The sequence below is a fragment of the Daucus carota genome, chromosome 4 (assembly GCF_001625215.2).
Source record: "Daucus carota subsp. sativus chromosome 4, DH1 v3.0, whole genome shotgun sequence".
Lineage (NCBI taxonomy): Eukaryota > Viridiplantae > Streptophyta > Magnoliopsida > Apiales > Apiaceae > Daucus > Daucus carota.
Genome location: NC_030384.2, coordinates 49,048,252 through 49,070,417, shown reverse-complemented (window position 1 = coordinate 49,070,417; position 22,166 = coordinate 49,048,252). Strand labels below are relative to the sequence as shown.

Sequence of the window (22,166 nt, the reverse complement as noted above, 5' to 3'; positions counted from 1 at the left end):
AAATAACAAAAAATCATGTAAAAGTTCTTCTTTGCCAAACATGCTGTTTATGGTGCAAAATAAGTAGCTTATAAGGGAGTCCCAACATTATTCATAAGGCTTGTGCAGAATAAGTTGCTCATGCAGTGATCAACATTCAACACCCATCCTGCCATGTGTTACGTATATAATATAATAGCTGCAAATTGTTATTTTTCTATACCCATAAAATCATACAAATACCTAGGTATAAGTTTAACTGCTACAAATAGTAACAAGAAAGAAAGAATTAAACACAAATATTAAAGTAAGCGATTAATCTGATAGGTCAAATATACAAAAGAAATGACCCTACTCTCGCCACAAACCGAACGTGTCTGTATTACATAAAATCATCAAAATTCAAACTCTCAGGAATCTCGAACTTGAACATGTTGCTGCAGAAGCTATCCTTCTCATCCTCCGTGCTGCTGCCATTGATAAATGTGGACGATGAGGTCAATGGCGTGGGAACTGCGCTTGATAAAGGCGTATTCGTAGTCGTAGTCGTATTCGTGTTCGACACTAATGAATCAAAATCAAATCCTCCCTGGCTGCCGTTCATCATCTGTGGCATCATTGATGCATTCCCTCTAGCCTGATCATTAATTCCATACTGTCCATAATTTTGTTGCACCAAAGGAGTCTGAAAATTTTCCTCCGAATTTTGATAATTAACCAAGTTCTGCTCCATTATCTGTGCCTGATTAATAATCGAACTCATGTCTTGCACTGGGGTTTGTAACAGGTTGGCTTGGTTCAGTAGTTGCAGGTTTTGATTATGGCCTGATGATAAAAGATTGGCGAGTCTCAGTACTAGCTCCGGATTTACAATATTTTGAAGGCCTAGCAAATTCGCGACATTAAGCTGTGCTGATCCGAGGATGGTCGATAGGTTAAGAAAATCGAGACGAGGAGCATGAGTGACCGGATCCAGCCCCATGTCAAGGAGCCTTTTCCTGATATGTGTGTTCCAGTAGTTCTTGATCTCATTGTCAGTCCTTCCCGGTAGACGACCCGCAATAGCAGACCACCTAATAAATTGCATTGCAGATTGAATTGTTAAAGTTAGTAGTTGAAATGTCGATTTTTAATCTCATTAGTTGTTGAAATGTTTGGTCACTCGAATTATGTAAGAGCTAATTTTTATTAAATGGAACTTGAAGTAGAGAGGAGCTTAATTTTATGTACAAGTCAACTTATAGCTTGTAGTGAAGAATAATAATCTAAGTGAGCCAAATAGAAATCTTACTTGTTGCCTAGAACACTGTGGAGTTGGATTATAGTCTCTTCCTCTTCAAAGGAGAATCCACCTCTCTTGATATCAGGCCTCAAGTAGTTCGTCCATCTAAGACGACAACTCTTCCCACATCTTTGAAGCCCTGTAATAAATAAAACTGTTAGAATACTCGAGGTTTTAGAAGAATTAGTCACTTAACAAAATAAACGTCTTGAGACGAAGATATGTGGTGTACCTGCATTCTTGGGGAGGATTCTCCAGTTGCCAGGTCCATGAGTCTGAATATACTGCATGAGTTTGGAATCCTCCTCTTGAGTCCAAGGACCTTTCTTCAGTCCATTCTTATCACAACAAGGCGATCTTCCCATTCTAATATTACTTAGCTTCTTGATCGAAGATTGACTCAAGATGTCTCTGTGCTTATAAAACAAAGATGAGCTTTTAGTTTGCAACAGAAAAACTCATGTCCCAACTATTTATAGAGGCAGAGTTGGAAACATTGGAAAGTCAATCTATATTTGGCGCCGGCCCTTCTCTCTCTTTCACTGCGCACCGTGTCTCATTCGGTACTGTCACAAAAATGGATTAAAATTAAGAAAATCATGTTCGAAATAATACTCGGAAAAGCGGATAAAACATTAAATTAGAGTCAAATGAAATGTGATTAAATATGAGTGTTGTGACGTGTGGCATTAAATGGATGGCTTTGTAACACATAACACTCTAAAAAAATTGGACTATTGGTCGGTACAGGTAGTTGGATCCACTACCAATTATAAAGAAAAAATTTCTTGCTTTGCTTGTTTAAGTTGTTTCGATTGAAAATATTTTTCGACAAAATCAACACAGTTTCCATTAGTTGTTTACATGGGGCTTTCATCAACTATCACTTCTATAAGGCATTATTTGTATACGTTATTAAGAGCCTGTTTGCTTCCGATTTTAAGTTGAATAAATTGTTTTTGGTTCTAAATTAAAAGATATTTTTTTATGATGGATTGCTCTGGAAACTTTTGTAATCATTTTTATTGTCAAGAATATTTATATTCTGTTTTGTTAAGCGATCTGAAAATAGAATGATTAGTTATTTAGCTCATTTTATTTCCCAATCAGGTTGTATTATCAGTTCGGGGAATTGTCCTGACTGTGTTTGAGAGTTTTATTGAATGCATTTTGTCAACAAAAAAAAAGAAACTGATTTAAAATCAGAAATAAATCACCTACTTAAAGACATAAATTAGTTTGAGTTACCTTTTTCAATGAATTAATTTTTTTACATTATTTTGAAAAAAGTTATACGTAAGTTATGATGTACTCATAAATTATTTTTATTTTTGTTATTATATTTTTAATAACTTATAAATGATAAATCAAAATTATTCATATTTCAAACTCTCATTTAATATATTAAATTATAAATCATTTAAAGTTTGCCAAACCGGCTCTATGACCACTTTTTGAACATTAAGTACAACTAAGATGATCAGATTTTTCAGACATTTTGTAGCTCTATTGGAATAAATGTACCTATAATCATTATCTAAATAATCCATATAATACCTAGAGTTGAATTTGCACTAAGCTCCAAGACAAATATGCATAAAGTGCTTAGACATCCTTTTCATTTTCATACTTCGCATGGACTATTGTTGTGTTTTCTTGTATGGAAGTTTCGTCAACCTTTCCACAAGGAATTCAAGAGCCGTATATGATATATCTCGTAAATATTTTTTATATTCATCTCTTTTTTTTTTCCCAATATATTTGTTTATTTAATCTGCATGCCATTTTCGTCGATTGACAATCTCGTTTTATTATTTAAACAGTGTGGTATGATATAAGTGACACGTAAGTACGTCCATTAACGTGTTTATGTAAGTTATTGCAAGGTAAATCTGTGATGAGGTCAGCCTCTGGATTTTGCCACGTTGCCCCTAATCCGTGTTTGTGTTCTTATTTTCTAGGAGCAAACTGGTCAAATGGCCAGCTGTTGCTTGTTCCGCTATCTTCTCAGCTATTCTGAGGTCAATTCGACAAATAAAGTATAGTGCATGATAAAACTCGAATAATTTTTTTAACTAGGGGTGGAAGTGCTAGTGTACTTGCATTTTGCACCATCAAACCAGTAATTACTTCATTTTAAAACCCTTAAACTTAAATTCTAAATAATTCTAATACCATCTAAATTTGTTTTTAGAAAAAATAGGACATATTCCCTCCGTCACTGAAATTATTATATATCGGAAGCTGGCGACTCCTTTAAAGTACGATTATATAACTTATTTTTAAGATATTCATTTTCTGAATAAAATTTAAATTTTAAACTTTATTCAGAATTTTTTAATTAATAATTATATAATTATATTTTATAGATGTATTAAAATACGTGTTGGATGATAAAAAAATATAAAAATAAATAAGATGGAAGGAATATGTATTTTCAATCTTACTTTGATTGAAATGAGTTTAGCTGGGTTATACCTCAACAAATCTATGAGTAAATTCTAAATGTAAATGATAACACTAGTAGGTCATAATTAGGTTCTAGAAACAGGAAAGATAAATTTTTAGTACTATACTCCAGTACCTTTGTTAATCTCTAATAACCTCCTTAATGCAGAGATCAGTCATGGTCATTAAAGTTAAACATTTGTCTAATACGCCTCCATATAATCAACGATCCTCCGTAAGATTTTGGTCAAATATTATTATATTCGCCAAGGAAACTATACGTACACACTGTAACAGATAATCCGTATCTACAAAAACTTTACTACAAAGTCAAATTCAATCTCGTTAAGTTGCCATCAATTGCTTGCCTACCATGTTTACTAGTCGTTCTTTTTATATTTTGTTTACTTATGGTACCAGTGATTTGGAACTTAATCATCACTGTGACACGAGATTATCACTAATCCATTAATATTAAATACGAATTTAGCTGTTTAAAAATGTTACACATTCAATGTTCGGTTCCCCCTTCTGCTATCCGCACGGCAATATCAATCTTCTAGACCAACGAACGTAAAATTTTATATTGATCTTCTCAGAAACGGGAGACATGTTAGATTATTTAATTATTCGAACGCTGATATCAGTGTGTTTATAAATTAACTGTTCGCGATTTTAAAATGAATGAAATGAAATGTCACTATAAATGAAGACCACATAGTTCATTGTTGATAATTGAATTAGAACTTGTTTAGTAGTATTACGCCACCACGTACTCGTTTACTGTAGATTTTCGTCTGCATCAAAAAAAAAAATTTCCTTTTGGAGCTAGCTTAAATCTATATAGTTTCCTCTGTTATATTTTCGCTAAATTATCGTAATTTAGGGATATTTGTTTCATATTTATAAATTCAGTTAGTGAGAATCAAATATCTTGTGCTTGGTTCATAATATCAATTTTATTCAAGAATTAATGTGAAACTCATTTTTTCTTCTAGTGAGTATATATTGTGTCGTTTTACTCCCATTTTTATCTTACTAAGTAGTATGAATCTCATGCTATATTTCTTCTCATCAGAAGCCTCATTATTTAGATTGAACAATGAACCAGGAACACTTATTTTTGAGATTAATCATTAATTAATATTTTCATAATAAATAATTTATTGCGGGAAAATTGGGCGTGGTAGAGAGTCGACTCGAGATTTTCTATCAACCGGATTTATTAACTATAATCAAACATTTTTATTTCAAACGGCCGCAACTTTCTTATGAACCACGCACGCATATCAATCTCTTTTGCTGGCAATTCTTCTGCACAATATAAAAATTTCAGCAGGACATTTTGGAACAGCGTGGCCAAACCTATACGTATTAACATGTCGTTGTTAACTTGTAAAATACCATATATTTATCAAACTGAGATTTGCTTGCCCTAATTACCAACCTTGGTACGTCAAGGAGTTGACTCTATCGTATTTGCATGGTAGTTATCTCATATTGTTATTTCTTGTTGTGAGGTGTTCAATAACCCCACCAAACTTTGAATATTAATTACCATATAACGTACTCGACTGCTCATCATTCGTTTCTCAAAAATAAACTAATTATAAGCTTAAACTTGTATTAAGAATAGAAGTGTGTCTCTTCTCTTAAATAGAGGAATTATTATTCGAGTTGCATGCATGCATGCATTTTATTCTTTACCATCCACGTACGTACATTAGGCAATAGTATATTTGCAGAGAGTTGACCAATACGGATTAAATAAGTTCATACGAGATCTATGGACGTATACATTGATATATTGATTAATTATGATAATGTTATTATTGTATTATTGGTGTAAGATCGAACGTAAACGTTGCATTAACAAGTTTTACACAATGCACGTAGTCATATTTCATGTATGTGCCCTGCATTTGTAGCAAATTGTGTCTCTGAGTCTGAGAGAGACGTACTCCCTCCGTCCCAATGAATTATATACATTGGGATTGGACACGGAGACCAAGAAAAAGGGTAAAAAATGAATGGAAAGTGGGTAAAGTGGTGGGACCCACATATTTTTTAATAATAGATTTGAGGTAGTGGAAGAAAGTAGTGGGTGTAATAGTGTTTTTATTATTATAAAATGGAGATAGTGGGAGAATGTAATGGGTGGAGTAGTGTTTTATATTATAAAAAATTGCTATTTTGGGAATGTATAGAAATGATGGGACGTCCCAGAAAGCAAACTGTATAGAAGAAAGCAAACTGTATAGAAATGATTGGGACGGAGGGAGTATTTGATAACTAAGACATTTTATGTAGTATGTGTTTGAATATAGTAATGTGTATCCTGCATGTAATAATGTACCTATGCGAGAGTGTGTTTGTATACGTTTAAGAAAATGCTTTATTTATAAAATTGAATATAAATTTATTCATAAAATGATATAAATTAAATTTTGATGAGAATGAATCTATAATTCATACAAGTAGAATTAATTAAGACATTTTTCATATATTTATATAAATTAAAATTAAAACATTTTTGTCACATCATTTTATACAAAATTATGTATCTAATTTCATACAGGTAACTACTGATATATTTATGCTTATATATGTATATGAAGGAGTAACCCTGGTGCGAGCTTGATCCTGGATTGAATATGAAGGCGAATACTGGACCACAATAATAAATTTAAAATTTGGACGAACATATTGTTGCTAAGATATATAATTGAGACAAGCCCTTAAAAAAATGTGTAATTGATTTCTTGAAAAAATAATTTTTATATTTATATATTTTCTTAACCCTCAGCCAATCAAATATAAAATTTATCTTCTCTGTCTCCACTATTTAATTATCCTTAATTTTTTTAGAATGACCTTTCCAGTTATTAATATCTAAAAACTTATAAAAAATAATGATATTTTATAATATAAAAATCAGTTTTATACATTAAATACCACTTTTCTAATCCCCTTTTTTGGGGAGTATTGGCCAGGAAGCCACCCCGAAAGTGTATGGGCCTGGGAGCATAAGTTGTACGGATTATATTCCTCTATTCCCTTTCTCATTAGGCCTGATGGATGAGAAAGGCCTGATGGATTACCCGGGGAGGGTTCTTGTTTTGGATATGCATTAAGTACAAAGAACGTGGGCCGAATCAGGATATGTCTTGAATTAAATTCTTACTTGGGCCAATCTCAATATACTTGGACAAAACATCTTGGGCTGCATGTAACTAAGATTATAGGCAAAAGCCTTTAAACAAATCCGCCCAGGCTTGATTTGTATACTTTCCAGTTTCCTGGGCATGAAATGGATCATTGTCGGCTCCAACCATGACAAGGAAATGATGTAATTTTTATATTATTTTTATCTAAAATTATGTCATCCCAGAAGTTCACTCCAATCATGATATTATATCATATTGTATTATATATCTGTAAAAAAAAGTAAAAATCATGATATTATATTTTTATACTAAATTTTTTTTTTACATGTAATATAATACACATTTATTAAACAATTGATATCAAAAGAGTACATGTGAATAATGTCGTAAAAATCTTAGTACTTGAATATACAAACTATGTATTCAGAATCGATTAAATACTCGAATTGATTAAACTATGTATTTCCGATTTCTATATCTATTTTCAAGCAATTGATTAAAGTTTAATGATTAAAGAAAGACTTTAACATTCAAAGCCCATAGTGGATTATTGACCTGTCATTTATTAACAGGTGGTACCCATAGGCCCAGTATAAAATGACCAGTAATATTGTATTGACATGGACTTAAATACTATATCCTATCTATACTGAAGTCAACATGTGACATTATACATAAATATTAAACAAATTATAAATGGGCCTGCCCGAGCCCACTAGAATTATTTTGTACAGAATCTTGCCGCTGCACTGCATCTTAATACAAACACACTTATCTTTGTTACAGAGAAATCAGGGGTCGTTTGGTTCGAAAAATGGTATCGGGTTGGAACGAGGAATCGGGTTAAGTTGGTATGGGTTTGAAGTATCATATCTGATATCATGTGTTTGGTTGAGTGCTGGAATCAATATATACAATTTTTGTAAAAAATAAGTTATTAATTTATATTAATTGAAAATATTAATAAAATTATTATTGTTATATATTTTTGCATCATTGATTTAATTTTGTATAAAACATTAATATTTTATTACATAAATAGTGACAAAAAAAAATCAAAAATGAATGCATTCCCATACCCCATCTCATACCCACCTCCCCACCTAGGTATCAAAAACTCATACCTTGGAGGTTTAAGGTATGGGTTTGAGATTTTATTTTCTCCAACCAAACCAAACACCAGGTATGAGTTTGGAATGAATAAACCCCATGTCTGATTCCATATACCCATAAACCAAACGACCCGTGAGAGTTTGTGATCTGAGAAGCTGCTGCTGCTTTGCAGGGTAAAATCTTCACATCTTCTTTTATACTTACACATGAATTATATATACATGTGTTATATTGTTAACGTTTGATTTTATTACATGGGTGTATAACATTTTCTTGATTCTTGTCTGTTCCTAACATTTTCTTGATTCTTGTCTGATCGTAAAATCTGTGATCTAAATTCTAATCAAGTTTGCAAGAAAAGTTTGCATCTTCTTGCTTTAATATCATCTAAATTTGATTCTTTTTTTTATTTACTACATAACTGCTTGGGGTTTTGACCGTAAACTTTGTTTCTTGATCATAATTCACGATGATTGTTATAATGTGTGTTGTTTTATTGTATATATGAAGCTTATGGACATTTTTTGAATAGACTATTTATTAATATGAGTAGCCTAAGTGGGAATGTGATTCTTGAACAGATTGTGGTAGATTAGATTGCATTGATCACTATTCTGCTTATCTGCATTTTGTTGATTATTGACATGGGAAATGGGTAGTCTATTTCTCGAATGCAGGGTCCGATCTAGGGAATTTTTTAGGGGTACAAAATAGTTTCTTAGAGGGCACTTCTACAATTTTGGGGGAACATCTATATTTTATTAAATTTCAATTGTATAAAAATAAGAAAATTGTAAAAAATAATAATTACCTGAGCTTTTCTTTGTTCATTTTCTATGCAGTTTAGGAGAGATGGAAAGTACAGATTCTGCTTCTGATGACTTTGTGCAAGAATTTTACATCCCTGATTACTTACTTGTTCCGGGAAAAAAGGGTGAGTATCTTCGTCATATACCTGAATGCCCTGTAGTGGTATTCATCAACTCTAGAAGTGGTGGTCAGTTGGGTGGGGATCTTCTCATCACGTATCGTTCTATTTTGAATCCAAACCAGGTCTGTCATATTATGCATGTATTGTCTGAAGGTGCTACTTTGTCAAAATTTAATGAGGATATGTCTTCACTTTGTCCTCAATATTCCCTTTGTGCCAATTTTCATTAGGTTTACGACTTAAATGAAGAAACTCCTGATAAAGTGTTACGGAGACTTTTCATAAATCTGGAAAAACTTAAGACTAATGGAGATGCAGTGGCCCATAAAGTTGAGGAGAAGCTTAGAATAATTGTAAGTTGGACTGCTGTATGTAATATGCTCAAGACAGATATTCTTAGACTGTTCTTCGTGATAATTTCTGACCTGAAGTATGTCATCAGGTTGCAGGTGGGGATGGCACAGCTGGCTGGCTGCTTGGGGTTGTTTGTGATCTAAAATTATCCTGTCCACCACCCATTGCAACAGTTCCCTTGGGAACTGGAAACAATCTCCCTTTTGCATTTGGATGGGTATGTATAATATTGTCAGCTTGATAATAGTTTTTGACTGTGAAAATATGAAGTATATCTTGGTTGGTATACTTCTGTAATATACATTTTGGTGTTATTCGAGTTATTTTCTGTGTCTGGAGATGCACACACGTTGTAGGCAATCATGGTAAAACCTTCTGCACAGTACTTGTAAGTTATGACTATGAATACTTGTCAAAAAAATTAATGTAATGGAAGACACTGTAAACTACAATGATTTAAGTTTGTTTCTCTGTTAACTAATCCTTTATGAGTTCTCATCACCTGGAAGATCTTTTACAATATTTTACAAATTGAGGCAAACTTTGGCATAAGCTCTGTGAATATTTCTGTGTCATAAGATACTCTATATATTTCATGACTAGTGTGTTCCGTTATGTTTTTTCCGTTTTCTTTCTTCTTCCTTCCTTCTAGTAAGCACTTAGTTTTGTGTTTTTTAGGGAAAGAAGAATCCAGGAACAGACCGCGATTCAGTAAAGTCATTCCTTAGTCAAGTAAAGGGAGCTAAAGAAATGAAGGTAGACAGGTCAGTCAGTCCAGAAAATCCACTAGTTTGACATTTACATTTTCCTTGTAAGCTTCTTGTTGTTTAGAATTTAATTAGGTAATTATAGGAATGTCATATTTTTTAAAAGATCACAAATAAATTTCATACCGTATTATCAATTTTATATGGCATATTTTAATTTTAATGTCTACTATGTGATTTTAAAATATATTATTATATTTCAAAAATAGCTGGCACATTTTACTGAGGATGAAAGTTCCAAAAGAAGGTGCTTGTGAGCCTATTGCTCCTCTGGACTTGCCAAGTTCCTTACATGCATTTCATCGAGTCTCTTCATCTGACGATCTTAACAAGGTATGATCAGTTGTCATTGCCTCATTGGTGCTATGGGTGATATAATATGTAACCCTGTGTAATCATTAAACCTCTGAAATTAGACTGAAGAATTTGTTTAGAAAAGAGAGGAAAGACTTTATATGCCTGGATAAGAGATATAAATAACTTTCATATCCGCCATTATAGTTTTGCTACAGTTTCAAGTCCTTAGATGAGTTCGCTGTGGCTTCCTTCGATTCTTATGGGTATGTATATAATAAACTTCTCAGGAAGGTTGTCACACATTTCGTGGAGGCTTCTGGAACTACTTCAGTATGGGTGAGTCAATATTTTGCATACATTCATCATCACCAAATGAGCTTTTCAGCATAATTGATATCATGAACATCATCACCAAATGTGCTTTTCAGCATAATTGATATCATGAACCCCTCAAATATCAAACAATTACGCATTAAACCTTTAATCCTTTTCTCCAAAGTCATCGAGCATTCGATCTTAGTAGCTTACTATATAATCTCAGCTGACTCAACAACAATGATTGATTTTACTATATAATAATCGGAAAAGTAAATCAAGACATTACTTTTGCTTCTCATGTGACATTATGACTACAATTGAAGGAAAATTTTCACTTAATAGCTAAGCTTGTAATTTGCCTTGATTTGAAAATTGTAACATTGTAATTTTTATACTTTTTAGCCTTTTTTTCCATTTGGTGCAATGTATTTATAAAAAAAAGGTTGAGGCTCAAAGTGTATACATTCTTCAATTCTATTTCATTGGCTGGGGTGATGGTCGCACTGTATGTTTTCTTTGGTTATAAAGATATTGAGGTCTTATATATGCAATAGAAAAGATTAAATGTAAAATGTGCATCTTGTCGGGTACTTGTAGGTTCATATTGCCATTTTCATTTAGCCATCTCATTATTAACTACATTTGTATGCCTATATGTATGAACATATATACATATTTGAACTAATAGCAGAGCATAATGGTTTCAACCAGTAATAGTTTCGTTGTCCAGCTATGATCTTCATGAAAAGTCTTATCTGTTCATATTTAAAGGTATTGCATTGGTAAGGTGCCTGCTTGTAACCGCTTCTTATGTGAATGTCATAGAAGGGGTCACTACTCTGTTAGGTTTTGTGAAAATTCATGATTATTTTTGTATTGACAGGAATGGATGCTCAAGTTTCTTATGCTTTTCATTCAGAGCGCAAACTACATCCAGAAAAATTCAAAAACCAGATAAATAATCAGGTTATAATATTTTTTAATCTTATTCCAGTGCAGAAAACATGTTGCCAATCATTTGGATTCTCTTTTATTTTCTCTATCCATTTTGCTAATGGTGTGAACCCAATATACTGCATACATACACTATGTATATATAATACCATTTAATTTTTGAAGCATTATTTTTCATTTCCATTACCATTAAAGAATAAGTATTTTTAGTTGTTTCCATTAAAAAATTTAGGTCATATGAAGACAGATGTTTGCTGTCTTGCTTGTGGTGATTGTACAATCGTTGTTATATGCTAGGACTTGGGAGTATATAATTAAGTAAACATTACCTGATGAGACAAAACGGATCAAAATAAAACTACCCAATATTAATAGATATAAATTTAGTGGCAGTATGTAACTACTACGCACATAGTTTGTTCATTGGCACCATGCATTTTGGGACACTCAATACTACTTTATTGCATTCGATATTTAAAGATGTAGGTTTAAGGAGGCATCAAACAATGTCCATTGCAAATAATGTTTCGTTTGACAAAATTTCATCCAAGAGTGTTTCATCGTTAGTTAGAAATGATAAAAGTTTACTCCTTTAATTTAATATTGATTTTTTTATGGAATTAGAGAAAGAAAATCAAAAAGTAGGAGAACAAGGTGTTTCCTATGAAGAGAAGACAATGACCAATACACACAATGCATCTCTGTTCGAGTCATATATCATGTATCTATTTATTTTCCCATATGCCGAAGGAAAGAACCTTTGTAGCAGTAGCACCACAACCTCCCTGTTGATCAATTAATTATATCAGCACTGACTGATTAATTCTTTTCCTGATCAAACTTTTGCAACTTCGTTTAGTTAGCATTGATTGTTGATAAGGTCCTGTTGACATTCTAATTGGTGATTAGACAAATTATATCCAATGCAAAAACTACTGTTAATTCTTTGAGATCCCAGATCAATTTACCAGTGTAATACATGAAGGTCAATGAATAACTGTGCACTTGTAGTTAGTTTGTTATGCGTGTGTCTTGATCTGCAGATATTTGGTTAAGTAAAGTTTATCAGTCATATTTGCCTGGCATTATGTACTTGTCCTTGTGTTCCAAGTATCCAAGTGATTTGCTTGCAGAAAACATATGCGAAGCTTGCTAGTAGCCAAGGATGGTTTTCTGCATCTCTTCATCACCCTTCTTCAAAGTAAGCATATGTCACAATGAGAAATTATCATTCCGTTGCATATCGTCAGATTTTATGAAAGCATGAATTACAAAAATTATAAATATGTTATCTCTAACTTCCATTCATATGTACTAAGAGAAATGATTTTAATATCGACCGTATTTTCATCATATCAGATATCTAGCATGCTGTTGAATGCAGATTTGTTATAAATTTTCACCTTCAGAGTACCTAATATTGTTATAATGGAAATATTATTGCTAGTATCTGTTTAATTTTGATATTGAGTTCAAAGAAACTTTGTATATGTGTTTTATCTAACGTGATTATGGTTAGTGAATTTTTAGTCAAGCCACCACCAAGGCAAGAAAATTTACCAGTGCTGAGAATTATCAGTTAATTTAAATAAATTTCAGCAAAAAGTATATTTCATTGTTTTGTGATTTTGCTTATTGTCACTTGCTCACATATGTCTCAAGATGCCTGTATCGCCGCAACTTCATTGTTTTGGGCCATTACAGACTTGAACAATTCCTGGCATCTTGTTATTGGCTTTCAGCTTTCTAGTTAACATGACTTACAGCTAAGTTGAGCATGCTAGCTGCAAATAAACTAACTGAAAAGTTAGTTGATTGTTTATTTCATAGTTTAATTTGAAATTGTTGCAGGAATATAGGACAGCTAGCAAAAGTAATGATCATGAAAAAACAGGGCGAATGGCAAGAGCTTAAAGTTTCTCCTTGGTAAGTCATTTCTGTGTTGCTCTGAACTTGATAATGTATTAATATCTATTTTTATCCCCAAACAGTTTGATTGTTGCTTATTGGAAGCAATGTAAACTAATTAATGGATTAGGCTGCTTGGTAATTCTTCCCTTCTTTATCTTTTTCACTGTCATCCTTTCACCTTTCCATTTCATTTTTTATCAGACCCAACCTTAAGGTTTTTGCAACGATTTGAGTAATCAGTTTGAATAATTTTCTACTGTTGTCGTAGTGTGATATTTTGGAGCACAACATAGCAGTGATTCTTGAAACACACACCAGTATTTAACCAAAAGGGAAGGGCAGCAATGTATGGCAAGTGCGTTGAAATTCAAAAGTACAGTTTTAGGCTAATATCTATTTATTTTCAGATTTTAAGCATATACATCTGCTTAAAAATAAAGGCTTATTTGTAATTTTTGCCAACAGTGAGCATATATTTTCATTTCATAACTATCCATAGGACCAGATAGTAGTGGTTTTGGGTAATTTTATAGCTATCATGATAAATTGATAATCTTTTAAATTGTAAAAATTGTATCTCTCCGTCAATTTTTGAAATTTTTTATGTGTAATGAGACTGCTAATGTGACATGAAGACAGTAAGTTATTTCTGTTATTAAAGACAGTAAGTTATTACTCCATGCTTTATTTAATGTTCCCTCCTGTTGAAGAAAATGTATTTAACTATCCTAAAAGAATTCATATTGCAAAAGACTTGGTAGAGGTGGTTGGTTATGTAACCTTTTTCCAATAGGTGACCGTAGTTGGGTTAGCCATGTGGAGCATGCTTAAAGCCTACTGTTTGGCCAGTCTGGTCGGTTTTAGTGTTGGGTATGTTTCAGTTGGCGTTGCCCTATTTTTATGTAATGTAAGGAGATAAACCACAAGATTGCAGTCCATATTCGGGTTTAATCACTTGATTTTAATGAAAAATTGGTTTTGCAAAAAATGCCTTTTCTCATTAAATATTCATTACTAAAAGAAAAACTTGTTCTGGTTGTCAATATTCTTTGTTTCACTCTGTCACGTTCCTACTTCCGGATCTTATATTTATGGGATGCACCCGCAACTTGTAAATATTACAGGGGTATTCAATTTGTGAAGATGCTTGTTTTGAAATTTATCAATGGCTATTCCATGCATCATTATTTATCTGATTTCTTTTTCAATGTCCAGTATCAGGTCAATCATATGCCTCAACTTGCCCAGCTTCTCTGGTGGACTAAATCCTTGGGGAACTCCAAACAAGAGAAGGACCCGTGATGTTCGTACTACCATTTCATTTGCTCATGTGCTCTATTCCCTTTTAAATATTTTACCTAAATATAGGATTAATGTGTGATATTACATGATGGTGATATCCTACGTTTGGCGTTTTAAATACATTTCTGTGATGAAATAATCCCCACTCAAACTTGATCTGCAGAAAGATTTGACTCCACCATATGTCGATGATGGCCTTATTGAGATTGTTGGTTTTAAGGATGCATGGCATGGACTTGTTTTACTCACACCAAAGGGGCACGGGAAACGTCTTGCACAGGTTTGTTATCAAACTTTTACTGAATTAGTTATTATCTAAACCTTTTATTAGTACCAAAATTAGCAAAAATATATAAATAATTAGTACCATGTCAAAGCTCAAACACTTTAATAAAGGGTTAATGCTCTAATTGGTCACTGTACTGGACTAAAATTTTCAGTTGGCCTACCGAGCCAAAAAAGTTTTCATTTAAATAATAAAGTACGTAAAAACTTTCAATCACGAGATTAAGCAAAAAAAATATTTCACCGCCGTTAAACATGTCTTTGACTTTAACGGAAAATGTTAACTTTAACGGAATATAAGGATTAATGTTCTGTTTCATCACTCTACTTCATCAAATTTTCAGTTTACCTACCGAGTCAAAAAAGTTTTCACTTAAATAATAAAACACGTAAAAACTTTGAAAATACTACTTTGTTTGATATGTTGCATGGGAGCCGGGATTTTGATGGGATTCAATCAATGAAGATGTACATGGAAATGCAAGGGTTTGGGCTCAGGCCATGTGCAACCATGTTTGTTTCGATAATCGTATCATTTAATTTGTTGAATCACATGCAAAGTCAGAGAAGCTTGAGATAGCAATGTCTGTCTTTTCAGATATCAAGGATGCTTATGTTGATCTTGCCTTGAGATGGTTAGGTTTCATGGGTTGCACAGTTTGTGATAGAGCAAAACTTATTCGACATGTGCTTACCCTGGATTCAGCGGGTAATTTGGTTCAAGAAGGTTGTGTACTACACAGGTTATCACCTGATATGCACTGATGAGATGAACTACACTGCAGATGTTGGCGAGCTTATAAGAAAAAAATCTATTTCCAGATTGCTTGTATAGTTGTCATGTACTCGGTAGGCCAAGTGAAAGTTTTGATTGAGTACAGTGATGAAATAGAACATTAACTTATTAGAAACTTAACGGAGACTGACGGAGTGGCCTATTTGAAAGTTTTTAAGGGTACAATTAGTTGACTGAAAACTTTTTTGACTCGGTAGGCCGACTGAAAGTTTTAGTCGAGTAGAGTGATGAAATAGAGTATTAACCCCTTTAATAAAGAAAGCGAAGCTTATTATGTTTAGTTGACAGTATGTAACTAAAATTTAGTAGTTTTATAGAATAATTTGAAATTTGGCTTTATCACTCACAAATGCATTAACTAAATTAATGCAAATTGTTATCTCTTCAGGCCCACAGGGTGAAGTTTGAATTCCATAAAGGTGCAGCAAGTGAAACATTTATGAGAATCGATGGTGAACCCTGGAAACAGCCTCTGCCAGTTGATGATGACACTGTTGTGGTGGAAATTTCGCACTTACATCAGGTCAAGATGCTTGCCACCCCCGGCTGCAGATCCAAGAGCGTCAACGACCCATCAACACCTCACAATCACGATGCTGAAGATGATGATGATAGTAATGATGAAGATGATGCTACTGATGATGGGAGTAAAAAATTTGGTGCCGCTGACACTTTTAGAATCCCTGATGAGGTCGATATTTCACAAATCAGTTGAGCTTGTGGGTGATGATTGGTCTGGTTTATATGATTTATTCTCATTATTGACAATGATTAATTGAAAACCTGTTATTTGATTAAACTAAAGGAGCAACTCCATCTTTTGATTAAAGTTGCAACCAATGTAATCCTCAGCAGATTTATAAATAATTATGTCAAATTGTGCACCTCTTTTGCAGCTTTTAGTACTTACATTGGAGCCTTTCATCTATTCCTTTTCGGATTTAAAAATAAAAGAAAAGATGGCAATACAAGGCCGCAATCCCTGTCATATCAGCAAAGAACAGGCTACACTGCAGACTACAGAGCTGTTTTGTTTTGGTTTAATTGAAATAGATGGAAGTTAACAATTGAACTGAATAAAACAGAAATTCGAGTTCTGATGTAAACAGGTAAAACTTTTGAATGCTACAGTAGGCTACTGTCAACACTGATTGCAATCAAGTTACAACCTTCGAATTAAGACATCTTCAAATCACAATTTTACATAGGTACACAACAAAAATTGGACTCTGTATAAGTAATCTGAAAAGTTAGCTTCTGATTCCCCAGCTCTATCAATGTAAAATACCAGCAAGGCCTCATACTTTACATATCTAGAAAAACCTGACCGTGGAAACTGGATTTACAATCCAAGGTATTGGTATTCCCCCACGCATTTTGTAACAGCCTCGCTGGCTGTTTGCGATCCTGTTCTTTCTTCTGCTTTTTTCTTTTCTCTGCAAGACAGAATGAATTTATAAGGATGCCAAGGTTTTCAGGAAAGTTTTTGACGAACAGACCTAAGTTTCTGAATGCATGAAGGCGCATGTTCAATGTGAAGCAGGAGTATGTTGGAGGTCATAATGATATAAGAAAAAGATGGTAATAATACAAGTAACTGAAGTAAATTTGGAGGGAAGAAAAAGGTACCTCTCTACATATTCCTTTAAAAGCTCTTTTGCTTGAACCAACTTTGTGAGAAGATTACGGTATACATCAAGATCGCGATCAACACTTCTTTTGTCTATATTAAGCGCTGCACATAGCTATATCACCAATTTAAAGAGTCAAATTTCCAGATAATTGTGGCACAGGCACGGAAAGGGTTTAAATTTAGTTTTAAACAGCAGATCACTTCCCTGTCATGTAGAGATATACAAGAATGTAATAGAATATCTAATCAGAACTTAATGTAAATGACCAGGCCTCTTTTTGCATATCTCTAATATCACTTTGCAACTGGGATGAATTATAGAAAAACTCATCCCGCTAGTACAAGATACACAATCGCTATATGTCATAAGCAGGTTAGTGCTAGTTTACTGTGTCACTTAGAGTTTTACACAGTGTGCATTCAGGGCGCTGTGGCTGCAGCCTGAAGGAGCACCAGCTACATACCCAGACATTATGGTAAATGTGTCAAGACAAAGAAAACAAAGATTTCTTAAGAGCCAACGATCTCAAGAACAGAAAACCAGATTGTATAAAACAAAAACAAGTATCGGACCCTACCAACTAAAGCGCACTTCCTGCTCTGTCAACATATAATATAAATAAGCAGTTTACCCAGCAACTTAGCAATAAAACTGTGAGTTTCCACCTTAATAATCTATTTAAATAGTTTATGTACAACCCCATCCTTCCTGTATTATCTATATACAATTATGTGAACATTATCGAATGCAAAATATTAAGCTAAGTAATTGCAACTGAAGGAAAGCTCAACGAAGTAGCTGCATTGCTTTCCCTGGGCATTCTGTTTACTAGAAGCAGCATCCCAGTCTATTTGTAAATAATACTTTGTTCTTTAAAGTGGATACAACATCGTACACCAGCATATATACCAACCAAGCTGACCTGGGCATGGTAACTGTCCTTTTGTGGCTTAAATCTAGGCCAGAAATAAAGCTGAATATGAAATTGGTGGTTGCACCAAAGAATTTTTTTTGCGTCGTTGAGCTTCAAGCACTTGACAAGTACCAACTTCATGGTAATGAATATATCAGTAGGCTCACTGTTTCTTACTCCCCACCTCTTGACCTTACCAATTAGTCTGTTTTTTTATTTTTAATCAGAAAAGACAGAGATAAAAAGACAGGGCAGGAGCCAGGAGAACTCGTCTCTAAAGCTAAAAATAGATCATCTAATTTCCCCTGGATTCTCTCCCTGCCCTGGTATTTTAAATTTACACACACCCTTAGAATTAGTACTATGCAAAACAATAGTTTTTTAATCATAATTTGTTTATTCAAATATACAGTTCATAACTCGGATCTCAACAGAAACCTTTTATTTTATACATTACATCACTGGCCATGTTTGGTATGGAATGAAAAGGTGAGACGATTGCTGATGCCTGCCTGTACATATTCATCAACTAACCTACACGCACTGAAAGCAAATAGGATGTACAAGAGAACATAGGATTGTTGAAGTTAATGTTGGAAATTAACTTTTAGTCCTTCGGGTTAGGATTAACTAATATAAATCAACACAATATCTAAACATTCGCTAAAATAGGTAAAGATCATTTTTAGCATTTCAGGTATCGAAAACTTTTAATTTGTGGACATTTTAACAGTTAAGAGTATAAGTACTACCTTTTCTAAAATGGTGGGTTCTGTTCCATTTGCCAATTCAAGAAGACGGAAGAGGCCAATTGCAAAGAATCGGCTGTAGCTAAAGCTTGCTTTAGTCTTGGCCCTTTCTGCAATGTCCTTTAAAATGCTTTCAACATCTCCTTCTTTTGTAGAAAAATCGACCAAGGTACTGGCGGTCTGTGAACGAGCCCATTCCTCAAGTTTTTGGGCATCGCTCCTGCAATATTTAAATTGGCTCAAGATTATTATAAATAGGAGTGGTCATTCAAGAATTTCACGGACTAAAATTTTAAGTTTAATGCAGTAAATGTTACTGTATAGTTTAGCGGTCAGGAAATACTCATCTTAAGATAAACCCTGGAGTCCTGTAACCTGAGGGTACCCTGCCTATGAAGAAATATTTATAACAGACGCAACTAAAATTGATAAGCTTTAAGGTCAAATGATGCATCTTCTATCAACATTAATCATACAGTAACTGGGAGGCCTACTATCAACATTAAAAGTTAAAAGAGAGGGACACATTCTTCTGCATATACAGAAAAGGGAAGACATGACGTGCATGAAGGATAGACCCCAGTCCCCATTTGTATCAAATTAGGCTAAAGGTGTCTCAGTATTATGTCTAGAAGACAGGGGACAATCAAATTTTTGTACATATGGTTACAGTTTAACCACCTAATACGCACTTACGCCTCATGCTTACAGAAATACCTAATAAGACTGAGAAGTTCCCATCTCTTGTTTTAGGATTCGATTATTAAAAAAGTACTATCGCCAATTAGTACAAGCAAGACCAGCATTAAAGGGTAAAAAACTAAGGAAACTACAATGAAAAATAGTCAAGAAAGTGTAAACAGGCCTGTATTGCTCAGGGTCTTCTTGTAGTGCCTTTATATATGCTCTAAAGATAGCCTCCCGATCCTCATCACTTTGATATCCTTCCATAAGTCGATCATACACAGTCACAAAACCGAGCGCAAATACTGCGTCATAACAATGTGTCCTTTTGTACCTCATCAGATGATGCTGCACTATAAGCTCTTGCAGCACAGTATTATAAATACTTGGAATAGGTCGCTTGTAGGCCTGAAGGAAATTGGCTTTTGTTTGAGACACAGTGGGTACATCTGAAGACATTACATAGATTTAGATGATAACACAGACAGACAATATATATTGCTCCCAGAATTACTTAAAATCTTAAATCATCAAAAATCCCTGCATACAAAAATTAGATCAACAACCCATCAAGGGTTATTAATTCATCAAATTGTGAAGTGCTGTTATAAGAAAGTCACAAATTATTAGTACATTCTTAAAGAAGTTGTCATTACTTTGAGTACTTGAACTGTAATCACATTCCCCTAAACGATCATGATTTCTTTGTGCACTTGCTAGTTGTACCTCACTTTATAAACTTAACTTATGTTTAGCTCTCATCAGACTTTATTCCTCTGGCTTTTATAATAAAGTTAAATAACATTGTATCTGTGAGTTAATCACTGGTTCAGCGTAATTCAACTAGGAGCCTGTTTGTGTGAGCTTTGAGTCAGGGGGTTAAAAGTTGTTTCTGAGTTTAAACTAAAAAATGTCAGTTTTTGTAATAAGTGTGAAACATACTTAAAATTGAAAATAAGCCTTAAAGCCACAAGTTAATTTGAGGTAATTTTTTTAGTAACTTTTTTTTTGTTTTTTTAAAAAAGTTACCCATAAGTCACTTTTTTTTTTAATATTATTACATTTTTAATAACCCTTGAGTCATTGATATGTCACATTTTAAACTTTGAGCTTATTTAAGTCACAATTTTAAGCTCATGTTTAGTAATTGTAAATATATAAACAATGATTAATAATTAATAGTACCGGTAACCTCAATCAAACATATGAAACCAACAGAGCTTCAAACTTATTGTAAAAAAGCTGAAATCATATTACAGCAAATCTGCATTGTATGAGCAAGTAGGAAAATCACATAAAATGTCCAAAGAAATAAGGAAGTTGATAGTACCTGTTGCAGAAGACATGCAACGAACTACCAAACGTGAGGCACTCGCATTAGAGTGAGTCGAAACTCGAAGACCGAACCGACATGCATCAAAATTAGGAACAAAGTGAGTACAAGGAACAGAGAGTTTCCTGTCACAGGATTGATTAGTAAGTGCTGCAAAGGATAGTGAAGTTATAGCTGCCATTACCAGGACTTAAAAACTGTATTTTACGAGTTTGTTGAGAGAGTTGTGTTATAAGGATTAAGGTTCGGACAGGATTGTGTTGAGGGGATTAAGGTTCAGACAGGGTAGTGTTTATTCATAGCGGAACTGGAACAAGGAAACGTGGAAAAGTGTGGAAACAAGGAAAGGGAAAAATGAGAAAGAAGGTTGAGAGGCTGTAATAAAGGGTGGCTTATCCATTGGTTTTGGGGCTTAAGCCACTATGGATTTCACACGTAGGCTGTCTTCTTTTGTGGTGCATCCAACTTCTTCTATCTATTTCTCCCATTTGTATTAGGGATGAGCAAAATCGAACCAAAAACCGGAACCGGAACCGAAACCATAAAAAATCGAACGAAACCGAACCATAAAAAACCGAACCAACTAATAACCAAACCGAATAAAAACCGAACCAATAATATGGTTGCGGTTCGATTTTAAATTTTTTAAAATCGAGTACAAACCGAACCGAACCGAATACAATTATTTATATATATATATATATATAATTAATTATTTTAATATATATATATATATATATATATATATATATATTAATTCTATTTTTTTGTAATAATATTCTATGCATTCTATTTTATAACTATTCAGGTGCTAATCTATTTCTTGGACTTCTGTTTTTTATATGCATGTCTGCCACTAACCATTTAATTCTGTATATTGTCCAAGGTTACATAAGATGTTCTGTTCTGTGATTTTTACAGTAGGAATTAGATTTCATTTCATCACAGC

General features: G+C 33.5%; 3 protein-coding genes across 4 annotated transcripts; 1 reads left to right on the top strand and 2 right to left on the bottom strand.

The window, feature by feature from the left end:
- Positions 1–159: 159 nt before the first annotated feature.
- On the bottom strand, positions 160–1,760 carry LOC108217519 (transcription factor MYB41). Its single transcript, XM_017390346.2, has 3 exons — positions 1,494–1,760; positions 1,271–1,400; positions 160–1,052 (listed from the first exon to the last, which is right to left on the bottom strand). The coding sequence occupies exons 1-3, from the start codon at positions 1,624–1,626 to the stop codon at positions 362–364; spliced, it is 954 nt and encodes a 317-aa protein (XP_017245835.1). The 5' UTR covers positions 1,627–1,760; the 3' UTR covers positions 160–361.
- A 6,236-nt stretch (positions 1,761–7,996) lies between these two features.
- On the top strand, positions 7,997–16,788 carry LOC108219582 (diacylglycerol kinase 5). Of its 2 annotated transcripts, XM_017393094.2 has the most exons (13): positions 7,997–8,162; positions 8,832–9,042; positions 9,151–9,273; positions 9,363–9,491; positions 9,953–10,038; positions 10,251–10,374; positions 10,626–10,674; positions 11,540–11,622; positions 12,744–12,811; positions 13,462–13,536; positions 14,737–14,824; positions 14,987–15,103; positions 16,293–16,788. In XM_017393094.2, the coding sequence occupies exons 2-13, from the start codon at positions 8,842–8,844 to the stop codon at positions 16,617–16,619; spliced, it is 1,470 nt and encodes a 489-aa protein (XP_017248583.1). In that variant the 5' UTR covers positions 7,997–8,162; positions 8,832–8,841; the 3' UTR covers positions 16,620–16,788. The 2 variants fall into 2 exon arrangements, with proteins under 2 accessions (XP_017248583.1, XP_063947486.1); XM_064091416.1 differs by lacking the exon at positions 7,997–8,162 and having other exon boundaries at positions 8,728–9,042.
- A 176-nt stretch (positions 16,789–16,964) lies between these two features.
- On the bottom strand, positions 16,965–21,674 carry LOC108215684 (protein THYLAKOID FORMATION1, chloroplastic). Its single transcript, XM_017388226.2, has 5 exons — positions 21,215–21,674; positions 20,066–20,333; positions 19,204–19,420; positions 17,534–17,649; positions 16,965–17,340 (listed from the first exon to the last, which is right to left on the bottom strand). The coding sequence occupies exons 1-5, from the start codon at positions 21,396–21,398 to the stop codon at positions 17,247–17,249; spliced, it is 879 nt and encodes a 292-aa protein (XP_017243715.1). The 5' UTR covers positions 21,399–21,674; the 3' UTR covers positions 16,965–17,246.
- Between the last annotated feature and the right edge of the window lie 492 nt (positions 21,675–22,166).

Coding starts and splice junctions, on each gene's coding strand:
- LOC108217519 (XM_017390346.2), bottom strand. CDS start 1,626: ATGGGAAGATCGCCTTGTTGTGATAAGAATGGACTGAAGAAAGGTCCT. Junction 1,401..1,493: donor AATCCTCCCCAAGAATGCAG/GTACACCACATA, acceptor TATTTATTACAG/GGCTTCAAAGATGTGGGAAG. Junction 1,053..1,270: donor CACAGTGTTCTAGGCAACAA/GTAAGATTTCTA, acceptor GCAATTTATTAG/GTGGTCTGCTATTGCGGGTC.
- LOC108219582 (XM_017393094.2), top strand. CDS start 8,842: ATGGAAAGTACAGATTCTGCTTCTGATGACTTTGTGCAAGAATTTTAC. Junction 9,043..9,150: donor CTATTTTGAATCCAAACCAG/GTCTGTCATATT, acceptor AATTTTCATTAG/GTTTACGACTTAAATGAAGA. Junction 10,375..10,625: donor CATCTGACGATCTTAACAAG/GTATGATCAGTT, acceptor TAAACTTCTCAG/GAAGGTTGTCACACATTTCG.
- LOC108215684 (XM_017388226.2), bottom strand. CDS start 21,398: ATGGCAGCTATAACTTCACTATCCTTTGCAGCACTTACTAATCAATCC. Junction 20,334..21,214: donor TTGCATGTCTTCTGCAACAG/GTACTATCAACT, acceptor TAATGTCTTCAG/ATGTACCCACTGTGTCTCAA. Junction 17,650..19,203: donor AACCCACCATTTTAGAAAAG/GTAGTACTTATA, acceptor TTGGTGATATAG/CTATGTGCAGCGCTTAATAT.